The sequence below is a fragment of the Schistocerca serialis genome, chromosome 12, assembly GCF_023864345.2.
Source record: "Schistocerca serialis cubense isolate TAMUIC-IGC-003099 chromosome 12, iqSchSeri2.2, whole genome shotgun sequence".
Taxonomy (NCBI): Eukaryota; Metazoa; Arthropoda; class Insecta; order Orthoptera; family Acrididae; genus Schistocerca; species Schistocerca serialis.
In genome coordinates this window covers 9,063,807-9,080,038 of record NC_064649.1, presented here as the reverse complement: position 1 = coordinate 9,080,038, position 16,232 = coordinate 9,063,807, and the positions used below count along the sequence as shown (strand labels likewise).

The 16,232-nt window shown below is 45.7% G+C and overlaps 1 protein-coding gene across 2 annotated transcripts in view; it reads right to left on the bottom strand.

The window, feature by feature from the left end:
• LOC126428062 (UDP-glucosyltransferase 2-like) overlaps positions 1-16,232 on the bottom strand; it is a 75,619-nt gene that overhangs the window by 15,185 nt on the left and 44,202 nt on the right. For both annotated transcript variants that reach the window (XR_007576763.1, XM_050089939.1), the window contains exons 2-4: positions 14,962-15,208; positions 5,257-5,840; positions 2,357-2,579 (exon numbers count right to left, since the gene is read on the bottom strand). Coding sequence is in view for 1 of the 2 variants with exons in the window: in XM_050089939.1 (XP_049945896.1) it covers positions 2,357-2,579; positions 5,257-5,840; positions 14,962-15,208 (1,054 nt within the window). In the remaining variant the exon portion in view is untranslated. The remainder of the gene's footprint in view (positions 1-2,356; positions 2,580-5,256; positions 5,841-14,961; positions 15,209-16,232) is intronic.

The window sequence follows — 16,232 nt, the reverse complement described above, 5'->3', positions numbered from 1 at the left end:
CACACACACGCATCAGCTTGCATTACGTGCCCTGCGCGAAGGCTTTCGCTATGAGAACGTAATGGAGGAGATAAATCGATGTGGCTATGCAACTGACGCCGCGTGGAAAATCCACTGGTAGATTTTGACCATTGATGTTTGTCAGTTCTAAGAAGCTTGATGGACATCAGTCGCTTGTAATGTTTCAGTGATTCAAAATAATAATAAAAGAATAATTTTCAATCCAAGGTAATTTATCGTGCTTGGTGGCGTTCCCGAAAGCGTTCGCATAACCAGTCAGATGTAATTAGAGAGTACAAATCGTAGGATAATCAAAGTTTCTTTCCATTATATTAAAATAACTTGAGTTTTGCCGTGATAACTTTACTGAGCGGTAAAACAGTTTATTAGGCGTTATTCTGCTAGGTTCAACTTGCTTGATCAACCCCTGCACAATCTTTATAGAATTGCACTAGCTTAGATTACCCTGCGGTTTGCAGGCCTGTGCCTTCAGTCCGAAACAGTTTCCGCCACATGATTATGTATTCCCCTTGATTCTTTTATTGTCTGACGCCCTTAATTAAAGATTAGGGGGCCCATTGACAGTACACTTAAAGTAATGAACCATTAATTTTGCGTATATAGAAAGTGAATTAAACACAAGAAATGTTTTTAAAATAGTAAATAAATTGTGTGTGCCCTAATCTCCCACAGTAGTCACGATTTTAAATTAAGCCCAGCCATTACATGAGATCTGAGTTAAAATAGTTCATTAAAGCAGGAAACAGACTGGCAAATGCAAAAACCTCACCCCCCCCCCCCCCCCCTCCAGTTGCTCGCTCTGTATGTAGACGAGAGCGAGGAGCGTTGTCCATTGAGTACTCTCGTTCCAGCCTCAACGAGGGACAAAGTTGTCATTTTGCCTTTTGAGCCGTTAATAAAGAAATACCATGCTGCCTAACGTTCACAACGTGCGAGGAGAGGTAGCCTCCAGAATCAGATCAAATAGTATCACGGTCAAACATAACGAATTTATAAGGGGCGTGACAATAACGATCAGTTCGAAGGTAGGTCTGTAACAGGATGAACATGTCCACTCCAGTACTGGTATGTTCCGAGGAACAACAAGAAGTAGTTATTGATTTCTTTTGTTGGTAAGGGTGAAACTGGCAGAAATTCATTATGGACTTTCAGCACAATATGGGGACAATGCCGTGTCACATAAAAGTCCTTATTTGTGGATCTAGATGTTCGAAAGTGATTGGGCAAGTGTGACACACGAACAGCCCATCTGTGTCCATTGCTGACCAAGAGATTCAGCAAGCTCAGCAGATGGTTTTAGCGGATGGCGAGTTCCCATCAATGTGGTAGCTTCTTCTTTGGACACGAGTCACAGTTCTGCCCATCAGATCATCCGCAATGATCTTGGCTTGCATAAAGTTTCTTTATGATGGGTACTGGAACAGCTTACTTAAGAACTCTAGGACAAACCTGTTGGCATCTGCCAGCTCTTAATTATCTGTTTCAACAGGGAAGGCGACTCGTTTTTGACAAAGATAGTCACTGCTGATGAATCATAGGTTTGCCACAATGAAGCAGAATCAAAACGCCAGAGTATGGAGTGAGAAAACTCTGGATCGGTGAGAAAGAGACGCAAACGGGCTTGAAATTATTATAGTACATGATAAAGGGATCAATCATCAAGAAAGAGTCTGAATCGTTGGCCAACGAGCTAAGGTCACCAAATCACATCAGACAAGGTGGTCTGATGTCACAGAAAGTGCTGCTGTTGCATGACAACGCCTGCCCCAGCCCCACGCTGTTGAAGCCATCGAGAAGCTGGGTACTAAGTTGCTGGAACACCCACACTACGTCCCAGATCTGGCCGCCTCCAACTTTCAGTTGTTGGTCCGCGCAAGGCTGCTAAGGGAGGTATTAGATTTCCCTCAGTTGTGGAGTTACAGGAAGCTGTGCAAAAATGGCTTCACGACCAGCCAAAAACCTTCTTTTCGGCAGGAACAGACAAGCTTGTCGACCTCTGGACCAATTGCATTGAAAAGGAAGGAGAATATGTTGCAAAATAATATATAAGTCGACCCATCATTTTTTTTGTAAATTCATTGTGGAGCTAAAGGTGTAGGTAAATTTTTATTCTCTCACGTATTTAATTCATATACCGTTTTGGAATGTGTTGTAAGAATTGTGGGTAAGATGTTGTTCAATTCTGGGCACTGCAGTTGGTAGATGGCGCTCCCGCAGAGGGTATTGTTAGATTGTTCTGGGCCAGGATGTAGTTTAATTCTTCTTTTTTTGCAAAACATTTATTTACTAAGTCCCCCCACCCCCAAAATCGGTCGGTCCACTGCAGTAAACTTACCGAGCAGGTCGCTCTGTGGAAACCACTTGCTGATCCTCAGGTTGGGCGGCTGGTTCGGCAGTGAGTCGTCCTCGAACTTCCAGAGCACCTTCTGCTTCAGCCTGGCGAACGTCTTCAGGAAGACCGCTCGCAACTCCTCGGACAGGTCGGCGCTCTTGATGTTGCTACCCATGCTGAAGTAGACCACACCCTCGGTGGCGGCGTCCATGAACTCCTGCAGGTCCTGGACAGGGAAAACCCAGCTGCTAGTTCATCGTATGATTGATTTTACAAGGGCTCCGTGCGCAGATTAATAAATTTGTGGCACGAAGTCAGTATATATTTCTTGGATATGTAATATTCAGCAACTCAGAAAATTGAATTGGGTAACTTGTTTGGAGTTGCTAGTTCTCCATTTTAGCTTGATCGATCCAGTAGGGATCCTGTTGAGGGATGTAACTTTGGTCTTAGGTGGAAAGATTGTGAAATTATAGATCCAAAATCGTTGTTCATGAAATTCTCATTGCTTCCTGGTACGATATGATAGTAGCTCTCATGTCCAACTGTGATAAAGGAAATAGAGCAATTCTGTATGAAAATTAAAAAAAAAAGTTGTCTTCAGTTCTCTTATGGAATTTCAGGTATTAAAATGGAATTCTTGTATAAAATATTAAGGTACAAATTAAAAGAAGTAGGCAAACGCCTCTTGTACCATACGCTGGCTTCTTTTGTTAATGCAGTTCCACGCCAACACTGTACATATTGCTGTAGCCCAAAGATCACCCCCAGTCACTTCATCAAAAGCAGTAGGATGTGCCTCATCTGAATCATTTCATATTTTGTTCCGTCCATACTGTGAACCAACACTGTTTAATTTATGAACAGAAAAAACGTGTGGTTATTAAACTCGTCATCTTTTGACTTCTCTTACAATAAAAATGTTGTTGATACATTACTGTCTTGCTCCTAAGATTCTGACTCTTCTAAAAAGAGTGAGGCTACCACAAAAAAAATTGTTGCAGAGCTAAACTATAAAAACCAGAATATGCAGTCATTAAAAAACAAAGTTCATGAAATAAACATACTTCTTTGCAGTCAACAGAAGGATGTCTCAGTTTTACGTTTTTGTAAAACACAGTCACAAAATTTCTATTTTCAACACTTAAAATATTAGCTTTTAACATTAAAAACTGTTTACTTAGAACAGAATCTAAATATTGGGGAACTTGCATTTATGCAAAGAACATTTAAATTATAAGAGTGTAGCAGCCCTGTGTAATTTTTGTTGTGAAAGTGGTTTTGAACCCGATTGAGTAGGTGGCAGAAAAAAACTTACTTTATGTGTGTACAGATTTTCTGATAGCAATATGGGTGACTTTTTGTTTCAAACAACAGGCCTGGGTCTAGGCTATCTAAAGATTATTGCGAAAATAACGGTAATCTGTGCAGATTTTAAGACTGATTTTCTGAGCCAAAGCGCTCACAGAGAAAAATTCTTTGATACAATAAAAGCCTAAAATCTGTGTTTGGCTGTTAGCTGTCTTACTCACATAACAAAAACTGGTGCCACTCGTATGTGTAAAGTGAATGCCAGAAACCTCTGATACCAGCTACAGCGATCGCTTCTAGCAGTTACCAAATGTAAATCACCTTTTAACCTGTGCGGAAAATGTCTTTCATAAAAGGAGCTACAGTCAGAGAAATAGTGATCATTTCCGGAAGCTAGATAGTGGAACAGGCTTGGCTACAAGTGCAGTATAAGTGCAGTATATGGTAGCTCCGTTACCAATGAAAAGATTGTACATTTTTTGAACATTTTCAAGGCTAACTTAGAAAATACTATTCCAAAAATAAAGGAATTTTCAGAAAGACAGATTAAAAAATGGATAACTCGAGGTGTTATGGTCTCTTGTAAGACGAAGTGCGAACTTTTTTTACTCTAAAAAACAAACAGAGGCTTAGAGTTTCTATGTTACTTACAGAAATACAAGTTACTTCTGAATGTGTCACAGGAAAGAGAAAAATGAAGGAAAATGATAAATATATTACAAAACTAAGTACAGGTGAAAAATTATGCAGAGTCTTATAAGGAAGAAGACAGCTCTCAAAAATATAGTCTTATCACAGGATAGAAGAAATGTCGCTGATCCTAGGTCAACTGAGACCAATTTCAGTTCTTGTTACAAAATCTTTGTTGACAAATTAGTGAAGGAAACATGTGCAAATTTACCGAACACAACACTAAAGAACTTTAATGTATTCAAAGAAACAATCTATCCTAGTTTTTTTTTCTCTTCAGTCGAGCGGGATGTGATGAACTTGTAAATACTATTAATTCGCTGAGGAGTAAATATTCAGTTGGTATCTATGACATCCCGGATAATTTTATAAAAAAGTCAGCAAGGCACATGAGACCTCTTTTGTCAAATATATGCAATTCGTCACTCTCAAGTGGCGTTTTCCCAATCCAGCTAAAAACAGCAAGGGTAATACTGTCACATAAAAAAGCTGACCAGCAGTGTAAAGCTTACTGTAGGTCTGTGTCACTCTCGTCAGGGGTTTTAAAAATTGTTGAAAAAGTCTTCCTTTCACAACTGACTACATACTTCATAAAAAATGATATTATTTCTGGACGTCCAGGAGGCTGCGGTCCAGAGCAGGCTGGCGTCAGTAATGCTGGCCAACACTACCCCAACACAACATGATGCCATGCCAGGCAGCCTGCATCTCAGGGGCTGAAAAAACAGTTTTTTGCCCCTACCTCTGGTCCTATTTACTATGGGGCAAGTGATAAGTGTGCCAAATTCGGTTGCAAACGATCCAGTAATTTTAATGAAGGTGCTGGACATTCACACATACTTCCTACTTTTTATATATATTGTTTATTGTCTAGCTTTGTGTCTCGTATGCACAGCACATACCTTTGGGAGGGCCTTAGGAGGCTTGATGTGCATCCCAGCGACCTGCACAGCATTGGGCACCAACGGCCTCGCGTAGTCGAAGCTGAAGTGATTGTTGAGCAGCAGCAGGGACATGTTGCGCTCCATCTCCGCCAGGGGGGGCATGCTCGGGTCACCGAAGGCCTTGCGCACGATCTCGTCTAGGGCCGGGAAGTAGACCAGATCCCGGTAGAGGTTGAGTGCGAGGGAGAGCAGAGAGTTGTAGGTCTTCTGGAAGAGGCTCATGCGGGTCGTGTAGGCCACACCGCCCTCGGGCAGGTACGACAGCGGGTACGGGTTCCCGACCGCGTAGTTGATCCAGGTGTTGCCGCCGCCGAAGGCGCACGCGAGCACAGTCGGCGCCCGGTACTTGTGCGAGAAGGCGAAGAAGCAGTCGTGGAAGAACGTCTCCATGATGAGCAGGTCGTACGTCCGCTCCTGGGAGTCGATCAGCTCGCGAACGACCGGGTCGTCCATCAGGCGCTGGCAGAAGTCCGTGCCCATGTGGAACAGGATCACGAACTGTGTGAACGTCGAGAGCGACCCGTACCCCAGGAAGTCGAACTCTGTCGAGGAGATAGAACACTGTCCCTTCATCTACATACATATAAATTTATGTGAATGTGTGTGTGTGTGTGTGGCAGGGGATTCTGTAATGAGGATAATGGACAAGGAGCACTACATTAGTTGTGTGTGAAAAAGTTCAGAATTTGGATCTGATGGGAAGAGTGCTAGGGTAGTTCGTGCAATTGTGATGACCTCTGTGTCCGGATGGCCTAATGGTCAGAGCATCTGCCTACTAAGCAGGCAACCGAGGTTCGAGTCCTAGTCTGGCACAAATTTTCAACTTCCTTCATTGGTGTCAATCAATACCCATTTGCAGCCAGTGTCTTAAGTCTTATTTGTCCTTGTCATCTGTCATACACTGAATGACCTTTGCTTTTTACAATGTCACTTCCTAGCGTCGATCACTGGAATACACTGAATGATCTTCCCTTTTTATGATATTCTCTTCTAGAGTCGATGGAAAGGGTGGGTGGGGGGGGGGGGGGGATGAAAGGCAGTTGCAGGATCAATCTTCCACCCCATCTCTCATTCTGGGGGGAGCTCTACCCACGGCACTTCCTCCCACTGCCTTGTCTGTGCATTTTCTTCATCTTCTTTTATCGACACTCCGCGTTCCATGTTCTCCGCAAGTCACTTATTGTGGCAGTGTCACAGCTCTTCCCCAAGCTCTATCCGTAATACTCCCAGAACTCTCCTTTTAGCTCGCCGACTATTATGGGGATAAAGGAACTAATAACCACGCAGGTAAGCTCCTCTTAAACCCTATCGGGCGTCAGAATCGTCGTCAGATGGGCGGCGTTCGAATCTGATCTGGAAGTGGCATCTGCCTCTCCACTAAGGCACAGTCCGCCTTTGTACCTGGTCTGGAGTGTGGACTGAATGCTGCACCTTCCCAAGCAACCAATTTGCTAATCTGAACCACGAATGCCGAACTCTGTCGTGGTTCTCAAACAGAGCGGGTTGGTTGTTGCGGCCGCTGAGGTAGCATCCTTTCGCACTTCCCTGTCTCGCAGTTGAGCTGCGATCGGAAACGGCCAGTCGAGTGAAACTCGTCGACGACCTCCCACTCGTATCTGAAGGGAAAAACTTGCGAATAAATTCTTTTTGAAACGAATCTCGCAGACAGGACACTGTCTAATCAATGGCAAAATAGAACTCGTGGTCAGACATAGAAAAATTTAACTATTTGACTGGAGACAGAAGAAAGCCATTGATTAGGAAATCTGCTGAATGGTAGACCTTGCACGAAATTAAAATAAGGAAATAAGATGCCTTACCGGTATTCCTAGCCCCACTCAGCTACCGAGAAGAAAACGTACTAATATGTGCCAGTATCGTAAAATATGAAGTTTCTGTAAATCTGAAGGCTGAAATGAAGACTTTGCTCAATCGGTATGCATGCGACAGATATGAATGTAATATGTTTCAAAACGCCGCTCATAAAAACTGGATTTTCCGGTGCTCATACCTCGGGTTCTGTTGGTGATAAAAAGGTAGGGTCAGGTGTTTCGGATAGCCCTTCGGCTAGGGACCATTGCATGTTCAACAGGAGGATCGTTCTTAGTGTCACTACCCCACAGTACACGGTCAAAGTATGAGTATTACACACTTCCTACTGTTTAAGCAAATGGACCAAATCGGTTCGTTCTTTTTTACTTTTCATGTGGTCTCCTGTGGACTTGACGAGGCTTGTGGAGGTTACATTAGTTCATGGGCGCTACCCCGGAAAACCCCACAAAAAACGTGTCTTTACTATATTTCCAAGGGACTGAAGACCATGTAGTTTGGTCCCTTTCTCTCCAAACCAACCAGATAACTATATTTCCGCCGTCACCTGCGAACCAAAACCTAGCCGAGGATTCCAATAAAACGTCTGAAATTTTTTCTATATATTCCTAAGATCCCGATCTCGAACAGTCTTGAAAATTTTCTGGATATCTTCATCCGTTTCCAAGACACTGGGGTTCAAAGTTACCCTACTTCTATGCGAAACATCCGGTACGAGGCGAAATCTACATTATAAAAAACCGCAGCAATATGTCATATTTTAAAGGTATATTCTCTGGGGGTCTATCTAGGAGAGCCACCTCCCTGTCTTCAAAAATCATTATCTGTTATCGAGAAACACCCCAAAAATTTCAAACTTCCTGGGAGTTTCAAACTGTGTGCCGGACCGAGACTCGAACTCGGGACCTTTGCCTTTCGCGGGCAAGTGCTCTACCAACTGAGCTACCCAAGCACGACTCACGCCCCGTCCTCACAGCTTTACTTCTGCCAGTACCTCGTCTCCTGCCTTCCAAAGGCTGTGAGGACGGGGCGTGAGTCGTGCTTGGGTAGCTCAGTTGGTAGAGCACTTGCCCGCGAAAGGCAAAGGTCCCGATTTCGAGTCTCGGTCCGGCACACAGTTTGAAACTGCCAGGAAGTTTCATATCAGCGCACACTCCGCTGCAGAGTGAAAATCTCATTCTGGAAACAGCCCAAAAACTTATTTTTTGGGTACCAAACCCAGTCGCGAATTCCGAGATGGCTATGCACAGCAAATGACGATATGTTCCTAAGATGCCCTTCTCGAGCTAACTTTCAAATTTTTTTCATATCTTCATCCATTTCCGAGATACAGGGGTTCAAAGTTATCCTACTATTATTACACGTAAAATACGCACGTAAAATCCGATGTGAGGCGAAAACGTAATTTAAAAAGTGACGTAGCACTGTGAAATATACTGTTAAGTGGCTCCGTTATCATCTGGGAACCCCATGTTGTAGCACTGAAGCACATACAAATTTTTTTTGCGCGTAAAATCCGGTCTGGGGAATAAAGTTAGTTTTGCGTTATTCCAGTTAGACATAATAAACTATCTAAATTTTAATGAAAAATGCATTTCTTTTCATATGAGTCACAGGGGAAAGAAGGGAACCAACGGAAAAATTCTTCTCTCAGAGCAGAAAAATAGCGAATAAGTTCCTGTTTGTTTAAAAGAATCTGGCTAAAAAGTGGGATACCAGCTGCGTCATTCTACATTCCTCAGCATCTTTAAATTTTTACCAAAAATTTTGGCATACAAACATATTCCCGCTTTTTTATGCTGAGAAAGAAGAAGACGGTGCAAGTGGCAAAGAGACGGAAAAGTAATAAACACGGGAAGATAGTAGACAGTGGTTGAGTCATACAAAGTGCGAAGCAGACAATGGCAGTGTGAGAGAAAGACAGGGAACAGTGGCAGTGGAACGTAGTTGACAGTAACGGAACAGCACTAGGAAAAGAGTGAAGGAGACAGCGCCAGCAGAACAGGAATAAAGAGAAAGTGGAGGTGGGTGAGAGCAAGTGATAATGAGAGACAGTCTGTGGCAATGACAACGACGAAGAGAGATATAGCAGCAGTGAGAAGAGACAGCAGCAGAGGGAAGGAAGGAAAGCGGTAGTAGCAGTAAGAGAGAGCAAGAGGGGGATAGGAGACTGTAGTAGTAGGACAGAACGGATGAGCAGGAACAATGACAGAGACACGAAAAGATAATGACAATGAGTTGGGCTGAATGAGTGAGTGAGAAACAACTAGGGGTAGATGGGTGTGAGCGACGTAGAGCGATGGACTACTGGGGGTGAGTGAGCCACAGTTAGGGGAGTGAGATGCATGTTAAAAAGAGTGCGAATATGTCGCCAGCGAAAACTTTTTGAAAAAAAACTTTAAAGGTGCTAAAGAAAGTAGAATGAAGTAGCTTTTATCCCACTTTTCGGTCAGCCTTCTTTAAATGAACAGGAACATATTCGCATTTTTTTGTGCTCCGATAGGAGCATTTTTCCGCTGGTACTATTATCTTGAATTCGACGAAGATTTATACGGATCGAACGGAGAACATAGACGGCGACAATGTAGGATGAGCGGGATACAACACAACGGAAAGTTATCAACTGTCTGCCTAAGGAGGCAGCAGTCTATTACACGGAAGCCATCCCAGTTTAGAGAAGCAGTAAAGTACGGCAGATCTCGCACGCGAGGGAGGGTGGAGGTATTAACCGTTTCCATAAGTGTACTAAAGAGTCTTATGAAACCAAAATGGAACGGAAGTGAATCGTCTATAATTATGAACACTATTAAAGAAATCGTTATAAATAAGCAATTAGGAATAGCTGCAAATATCTTGTGGATTAGAGGGCACAGTGGTATCTATCATAATTATATAATAGACAGCTTAGCCAAGTGAACAATGAACTGAGGTGAAATCCTAAATAATAGACTTCCTTATCAAGAAAAGCAGGGCACAGTCAGTGAGAAAGCGAGAAACGACTGGTAGGCGCATTGGGATTCGACCAAGACAGCAAAAAGAGTACAGTACGACCAGCTGTCACTAAAAGTAGCGTTATCCCCTCGGTTTAGTGATTGGAAAGGAGCAAATGAATCACAGCAACTAATACAGTCGTGCCCTTAAATCTTGCCAAATTCCCAACCCGTCTGTTCTGCAAAGGACGGAAGGAATCTCTAGACGTTGACACCATCTCAGACAGTATGACGCAACTGCTACCAATCGGAAGCCGTCCTTGGGCTATATAAGGCCACCACAGCAGCAATTTTGACAGTCCGCGCTCTACACGCGCAGTATGAGCGCGCAGCTGGTGCGCAGCCGCCTGCGACGAGATCGGAGCGTGGGCTACCAAATGGCGGCTCGAGTTCAATCCTGGGATGAGCCTGGCTGTGGTGTTTGCGCGCAGCCGCTTTCCCGGTGCGCTGCAGCAAGGGCGGATCGTGGGGGCCCCCACTCCGTGGCCTCGCACTGGAAAATACCTCGGCGTCACCTCGGACCGGCGCCTCACCTGGGGACCACACATCCAGGGGCTGAGAGGCCGAGCGCTCGGAAAGGTCCTCCGCTCGGCCCCACAAATACTCTGCCCACCCTGTGCGGCATCTCGCTGTACGGAGCACTCGTCTGGCCGGTGCTCGAGTAAGAGGCCGTGGTGTGGGGAAACGCGGCAGAAACCCATCTGCAGACACTGCAGAGAGTGCAGAATAAAGCCTCCCGGCTGGCGCTCCATCTGCCGAGAGACTTTGACACGAGGCAGCTCCAAGACATTGCGGGGAAAAAAATGGTTCAAAAGGCTCTGAGCACTATGGGACTTAACTGCTGCGGTCATCAGTCCCCTAGAACTTAGAACTACTTAAACCTAACTAACCTAAGGACATCACACACATCCATGCCCGAGGCAGGATTCGAGCCTGCGACCGTAGCAGTCGCGCGCTTCCCGACTGAAGCGCCTAGAACCGCTCTGCCACACCGGCCGGCCATCGCGGGAATCCCGACGCTTCCGACGAGGTTCTACGCGTCGGCGAGGACATCTAGAAACCTGAATGAGATTTTCACTCTGCAGCGGAGTGTGCGCTGATATGAAACTTCCTGGCAGATTAAAACTGTGTGCCCGACCGAGACTCGAACTCGGGACCTTTGCCTTTCGCGGGCAAGTGCTCTACCAACTGAGCTACCGAAGCACGACTCACGCCCGGTACTCACAGCTTTACTTCTGCCAGTACCTCGTCTCGTACCTTCCAAATTTTACAGAAGCTCTCCTACGAACCTTGCAGAACTAGCACTCCTGAAAGAAAGGATATTGCGGAGACATGGCGTAGCCACAGCCTGGGGGATGTTTCCAGAATGAGATTTTCACTCTGCAGCGGAGTGTGCGCTGATATGAAACTCCTATTAGGAAGTTTCATATCAGCGCACACTCCGCTGCAGAGTGAAAATCTCATTCTGGAAACATCCCCCAGGCTGTGGCTACGCCATGTCTCCGCAATATCCTTTCTTTCAGGAGTGCTAGTTCTGCAAGGTTCGTAGGGGAGGTTCTGTAAAGCTTGGAAGGTACGAGACGAGGTACTGGCAGAAGTAAAGCTGTGAGTACCGGGCGTGAGTCGTGCTTCGGTAGCTCAGTTGGTAGAGCACTTGCCCGCGAAAGGCAAAGGTCCCGAGTTCGAGTCTCGGTCGGGCACACAGTTTTAATCTGCCAGGAAGTTTCATCTAGAAACTTGCTGGTCAGTGGACTGGGAAACCAACTTCATTATCGCCCGGCTACCTGATGGCCGGACCTACTCCTGGAATGATAACCCGGCAGCGAGAGGAGAAGAATACAACCGACTGACAACAGAGAAGACGGGCCGAAAAGAGAAGAAAACGAATACACTACGATTCACCGAAACAGGAACAGCAGGCTCTGCTTAACCTGCATCGACCGTGCATGGCCTGCACGTGTGTCACGTCTGCCAGTCTGTTGCTCCTGACGAAGACAATGGTGGAAATCGTCAGAAGCTCCAGTTTAAAACCCTGAACTGATGCGGCAGAAGGCCGTATACAACATCGTGACCGGGACAAACGTCTCACGAAATAAGCGTCAAACGAAATAAAAATAAAGGGAACGAAACTTGTCTAGCTTGAAGGGGGAAACCAGATGGCGCCATGGTTGGCCCACTAGATAGTGCTGCCCTAGGTCAAACGGATATCAACTGCGTTTTTTAAAATAGTAACCCACATTTTTTATTACATATTCTTGTACTACGTAAAGAAATGTGAATGTTTTAGTTGGACCACTTTTTTCGCTCTGTGATAAATGGCGCTGTAATAGTCACAAACATATGGCTCACAATTTTAGACGAACAGTTGGTAAGAGGTAGGTTTCTTAAATTAAAATACAGATAGTAGGTACGTTTGAACATTTTATTTCGGTTGTTCCAATGTGATACATGTACCTTTCTGAACTTGTCATTTCTGACAACGCATGCTGTTACACCGTGATTACCTGTAAATACCAAATAAATGCAATAAATGCTCAAAATGATGTCCGTCAACCTCAGTGCATTTGGCAGTACGTGTAACGACATTCCTCTCAACTGCGAGTAGTTCGCCTTCCGTATTGTTCGCACATGCATTGACAATGCGCTGACGAATGTTACCCGTTGTCGATGGGTCACGATAGCAAATGTCCTTCAACTTTCCCCACAGAAAGAAATCCGGGGACGTCAGATCCGGTGAACGGGATGGTGCTTCGACGACCAATCCACCTGTCATGAAATACGCTACTACAGTGGTTCCCAACAGGTGGTCCGCGGACCCCCAGAGGTCCGCGAGCTATGCCAGAGGGGTCCGCAAGATGCTATTAGAATGAAAAATATATTAAATATATTTCGTATGATAAGAGATTTTTTGTTTTGGCTGCTTCCTGCATGAGCAGAGCTTTAGCGAACGCTAATTTTTGCGTCTAGCGTCTTCCTAGAGCCAACTGACACTAGCACACTCTAGTGAAAAACTAGAATTAGATAGAGGCAAATAGTTTTGCTGTATGCCGTTAAACTGCACGCGATGTCTCTTTGCAGCTGACAACTGACAGTCACTTTACACAGAAACTCGCATTTCAGACGACAATCGGCCATTGTTAATTTATTGCCACTGCATTCACAGACCGTCTTGTTTACATATTCAATATTCTGTATTAAAACAGTAGTGTTTGTAAAGCGTTGTTTTTCGCGGGAGCTACAGTTCGGGTAGTTAAAAATGGACCGTTGGTTAAAAAGGTACCAATCATGCTCGATGAGGGGTCCTCGAAAAAATATTGTTGGGAACCCCCGTGCTATTCAGTACCGCTCCAATCGCACGCGAGCTATGTGCCGGACATCCATCATGTTGGAAGTACATCGCCATTCTGTCATGCAGTGAAACATCTTGTAGTAACATCGGTAGAACATTACGTAGGAAATCAGCATACATTGCACCATTTAGATTGCCGTCGATAAAATGGGGGCCAATTATCCTTCCTCTCATAATGCCGCACCATGCTTTAACCCGCCAAGGTCACTGATGTACCACTTGCCGCAGCCATCGTGCCCAATAGTGCATATTACGCCGGTTTATGTTACCGCTGTTGGTGAATGACGCTTGGTCGCTAAATACAACGCGTGCAAAATATGTGTCATCGTCCCGTAATTTCTCTTGCGCCCAGTGGCAGAACTGTACACGACTTTCAAAGTCGTCGCCATGCAATTCCTGGTGCATATAAATATGGTACGGGTACAATCGATGTTGATGTAGCATTCTCAACACCGACGTTTTTGAGATTCCCGATTCTCGCGCAATATGTCTGCTACTGATCTGTGGATTAGCCGTGTCAGCAGCTAAAACACCTACCTGGGCATCATCATTTGTTGCAGGTCGTGGTTGACGTTTCACATGTGTCTGAACACTTCCTGTTTCCTTAAATAGCGTAACTGTCCGGCGAACGGTCCAAACACTTGGATGATGTCGTCCAGGATACCGAGCAGCATACATAGCACAGGCCCGTTGGGCATTTTGATCACAATAGTCATACATCAACACGATATCGACCTTTTCCGCACAGGGTTATTTGGTAACCGTGATAGCGTTACGGAGATGTTTAACGAACTCAAATGGCAGACTCTGCAAGAGAGGCGCTCTGTATCGCGGTGTAGATTGCTCGCCAGGTTTCGAGAGGGTGCGTTTCTGGATGAGGTATGGAATATATTGCTTCCCCCTACTTATACCTCCCGAGGAGGTCACGAATGTAAAATTAGAGAGATTAGAGCGCGCACGGAGGCTTTCAGACAGTCGTTCTTCCCGCGAACCATACGCGACTGAAACAGGAAAGGGAGGTAATGACAGTGGCACGTAAAGTGCCCTCCGCCACACACCGTTGGGTGGCTTGCGGAGTATAAATGTAGATGTAGATGTAGAATTGGTAAACGGTCCATTTTAACACGGGTAATGTATCACGAAGCAAATACCGTCCGCACTGACGGAATGTTACATATACGTTTGTCACTATTACGGTGCCATCTATTACAAAGTGAAAAAAGTGGTCCAACTAAAACTATCATATTTCTTTACGTACTACACGAATATGTAATATAAATTGGGGGTTCCTATTTAAAAAAAACGCAGTTGATATCCGTTTGACCTATGGCAGCGCCGTGTAGCGGGCCAACCATAGCGCCATCTGGTTTCCCCCTTCAAGCTAGACGAGTTTCGTTCTTTGTAGTTTTTTCGTGTTCTCGTGTGACACATCGTAACTGAAAATCCCAGTTAGCGAAAAGTAAGATTAACAGAAAGGACAGGGAGCAGACTCACTGGTGCTGCCCGCCAGCTGCGCGGTCGGCTTGACGATCTCCCAGGGGTCGGCCGGCTCGTGGAAGGGCGTCAGCACGGTCAGGTTGTGGCCGCGGCGCGCCAGCTCCACCAGCAGCTCGCGGTTCACGATCCAGTGGCTGCGGCCCTCCATCGGGAACACGGCCAGGATGTTGGCACCCCTGGCGGCGGGGAGCCACCCGCAGCACCACGCCGCCGCCGCCCACACCGCCAGCGCCACAGCCGACGTCTGCAACACCGACCACGCGTCAACACTACTCGGCCAGCAACTCGGTACAAGAAACAACAAAAAAAGAAAAAAAAATCAGCCTAAGTGCAAGAAGGACTCGCGCATCGTGGGTTCTATACTAACTTGCCATCTTAACGATTATGCGTTATACACTGAAGAGCCAAAGAAATTGGTACACCTACCTAATATCGTGTAGCGGCTCCGCGGGCACGCAGAAGTCCCACAACATGACATGGTATGGACTCGACTAATGTCTGAAGTAGTGCTGGAGGGAATCGACACCATCAATCCTGCAGGGCTGCCCATAAATCCGTAAGAGGGGGTGGAGATCTCTTCTGAAGAGCACGTTGCAAGACATCCCAGACGTGCTCAATAATGTCCCTGTTTGGAGAGTTTGGTGGCCATCGGAAGTGTTTAAACTCAGAATAGTGTTCGTGCAGCCACTGTATAGCACTTCTGGACTTGTGGCGCATCGCGTTATCCTGCTGGAATTGCCCGAGTCCGTCGGAATGCACAGTGGACATGAACGGACGCGTGTGATCAGACAGGACGCTTACATACGTGTCACCTGTCAGAGTCGTATCTAGAGGTATCATGGGTCCCATATCACTCCAACTGAACACTCCCCACTCCGTTACAGAGCCTCCACCAATTTGAACAGTCCCCTGCTGACATGCAGGATTCGTGAAGTAGTCTGCATACTCGTACACGCCTTATCCGCTCAATACAATTTGAAACGAGACTCGTCCGACCAGGCAACATGTTTCCCGTCATCAGCAGCCAAATGTCGGTGTTGACGGGCCCAGGCGAGGAGCAAAACTGTGCGCCGTGCAGTCATCGAAGGCTCCAAGAGGCCATATCAATGATTTTCCGTCGAATGGTTCGCACGCTGACACTTGTTAATGGCCCAGCATTGTAATCTGCAGCGATTTGCGGAAAGGTTGCACACCTGTAACGTTTAACGATTCTCTTCAGCCGTCGTTGGTCCCTTTCTTGCAGGATCTTTTTCCAGCCGTAGCGATGT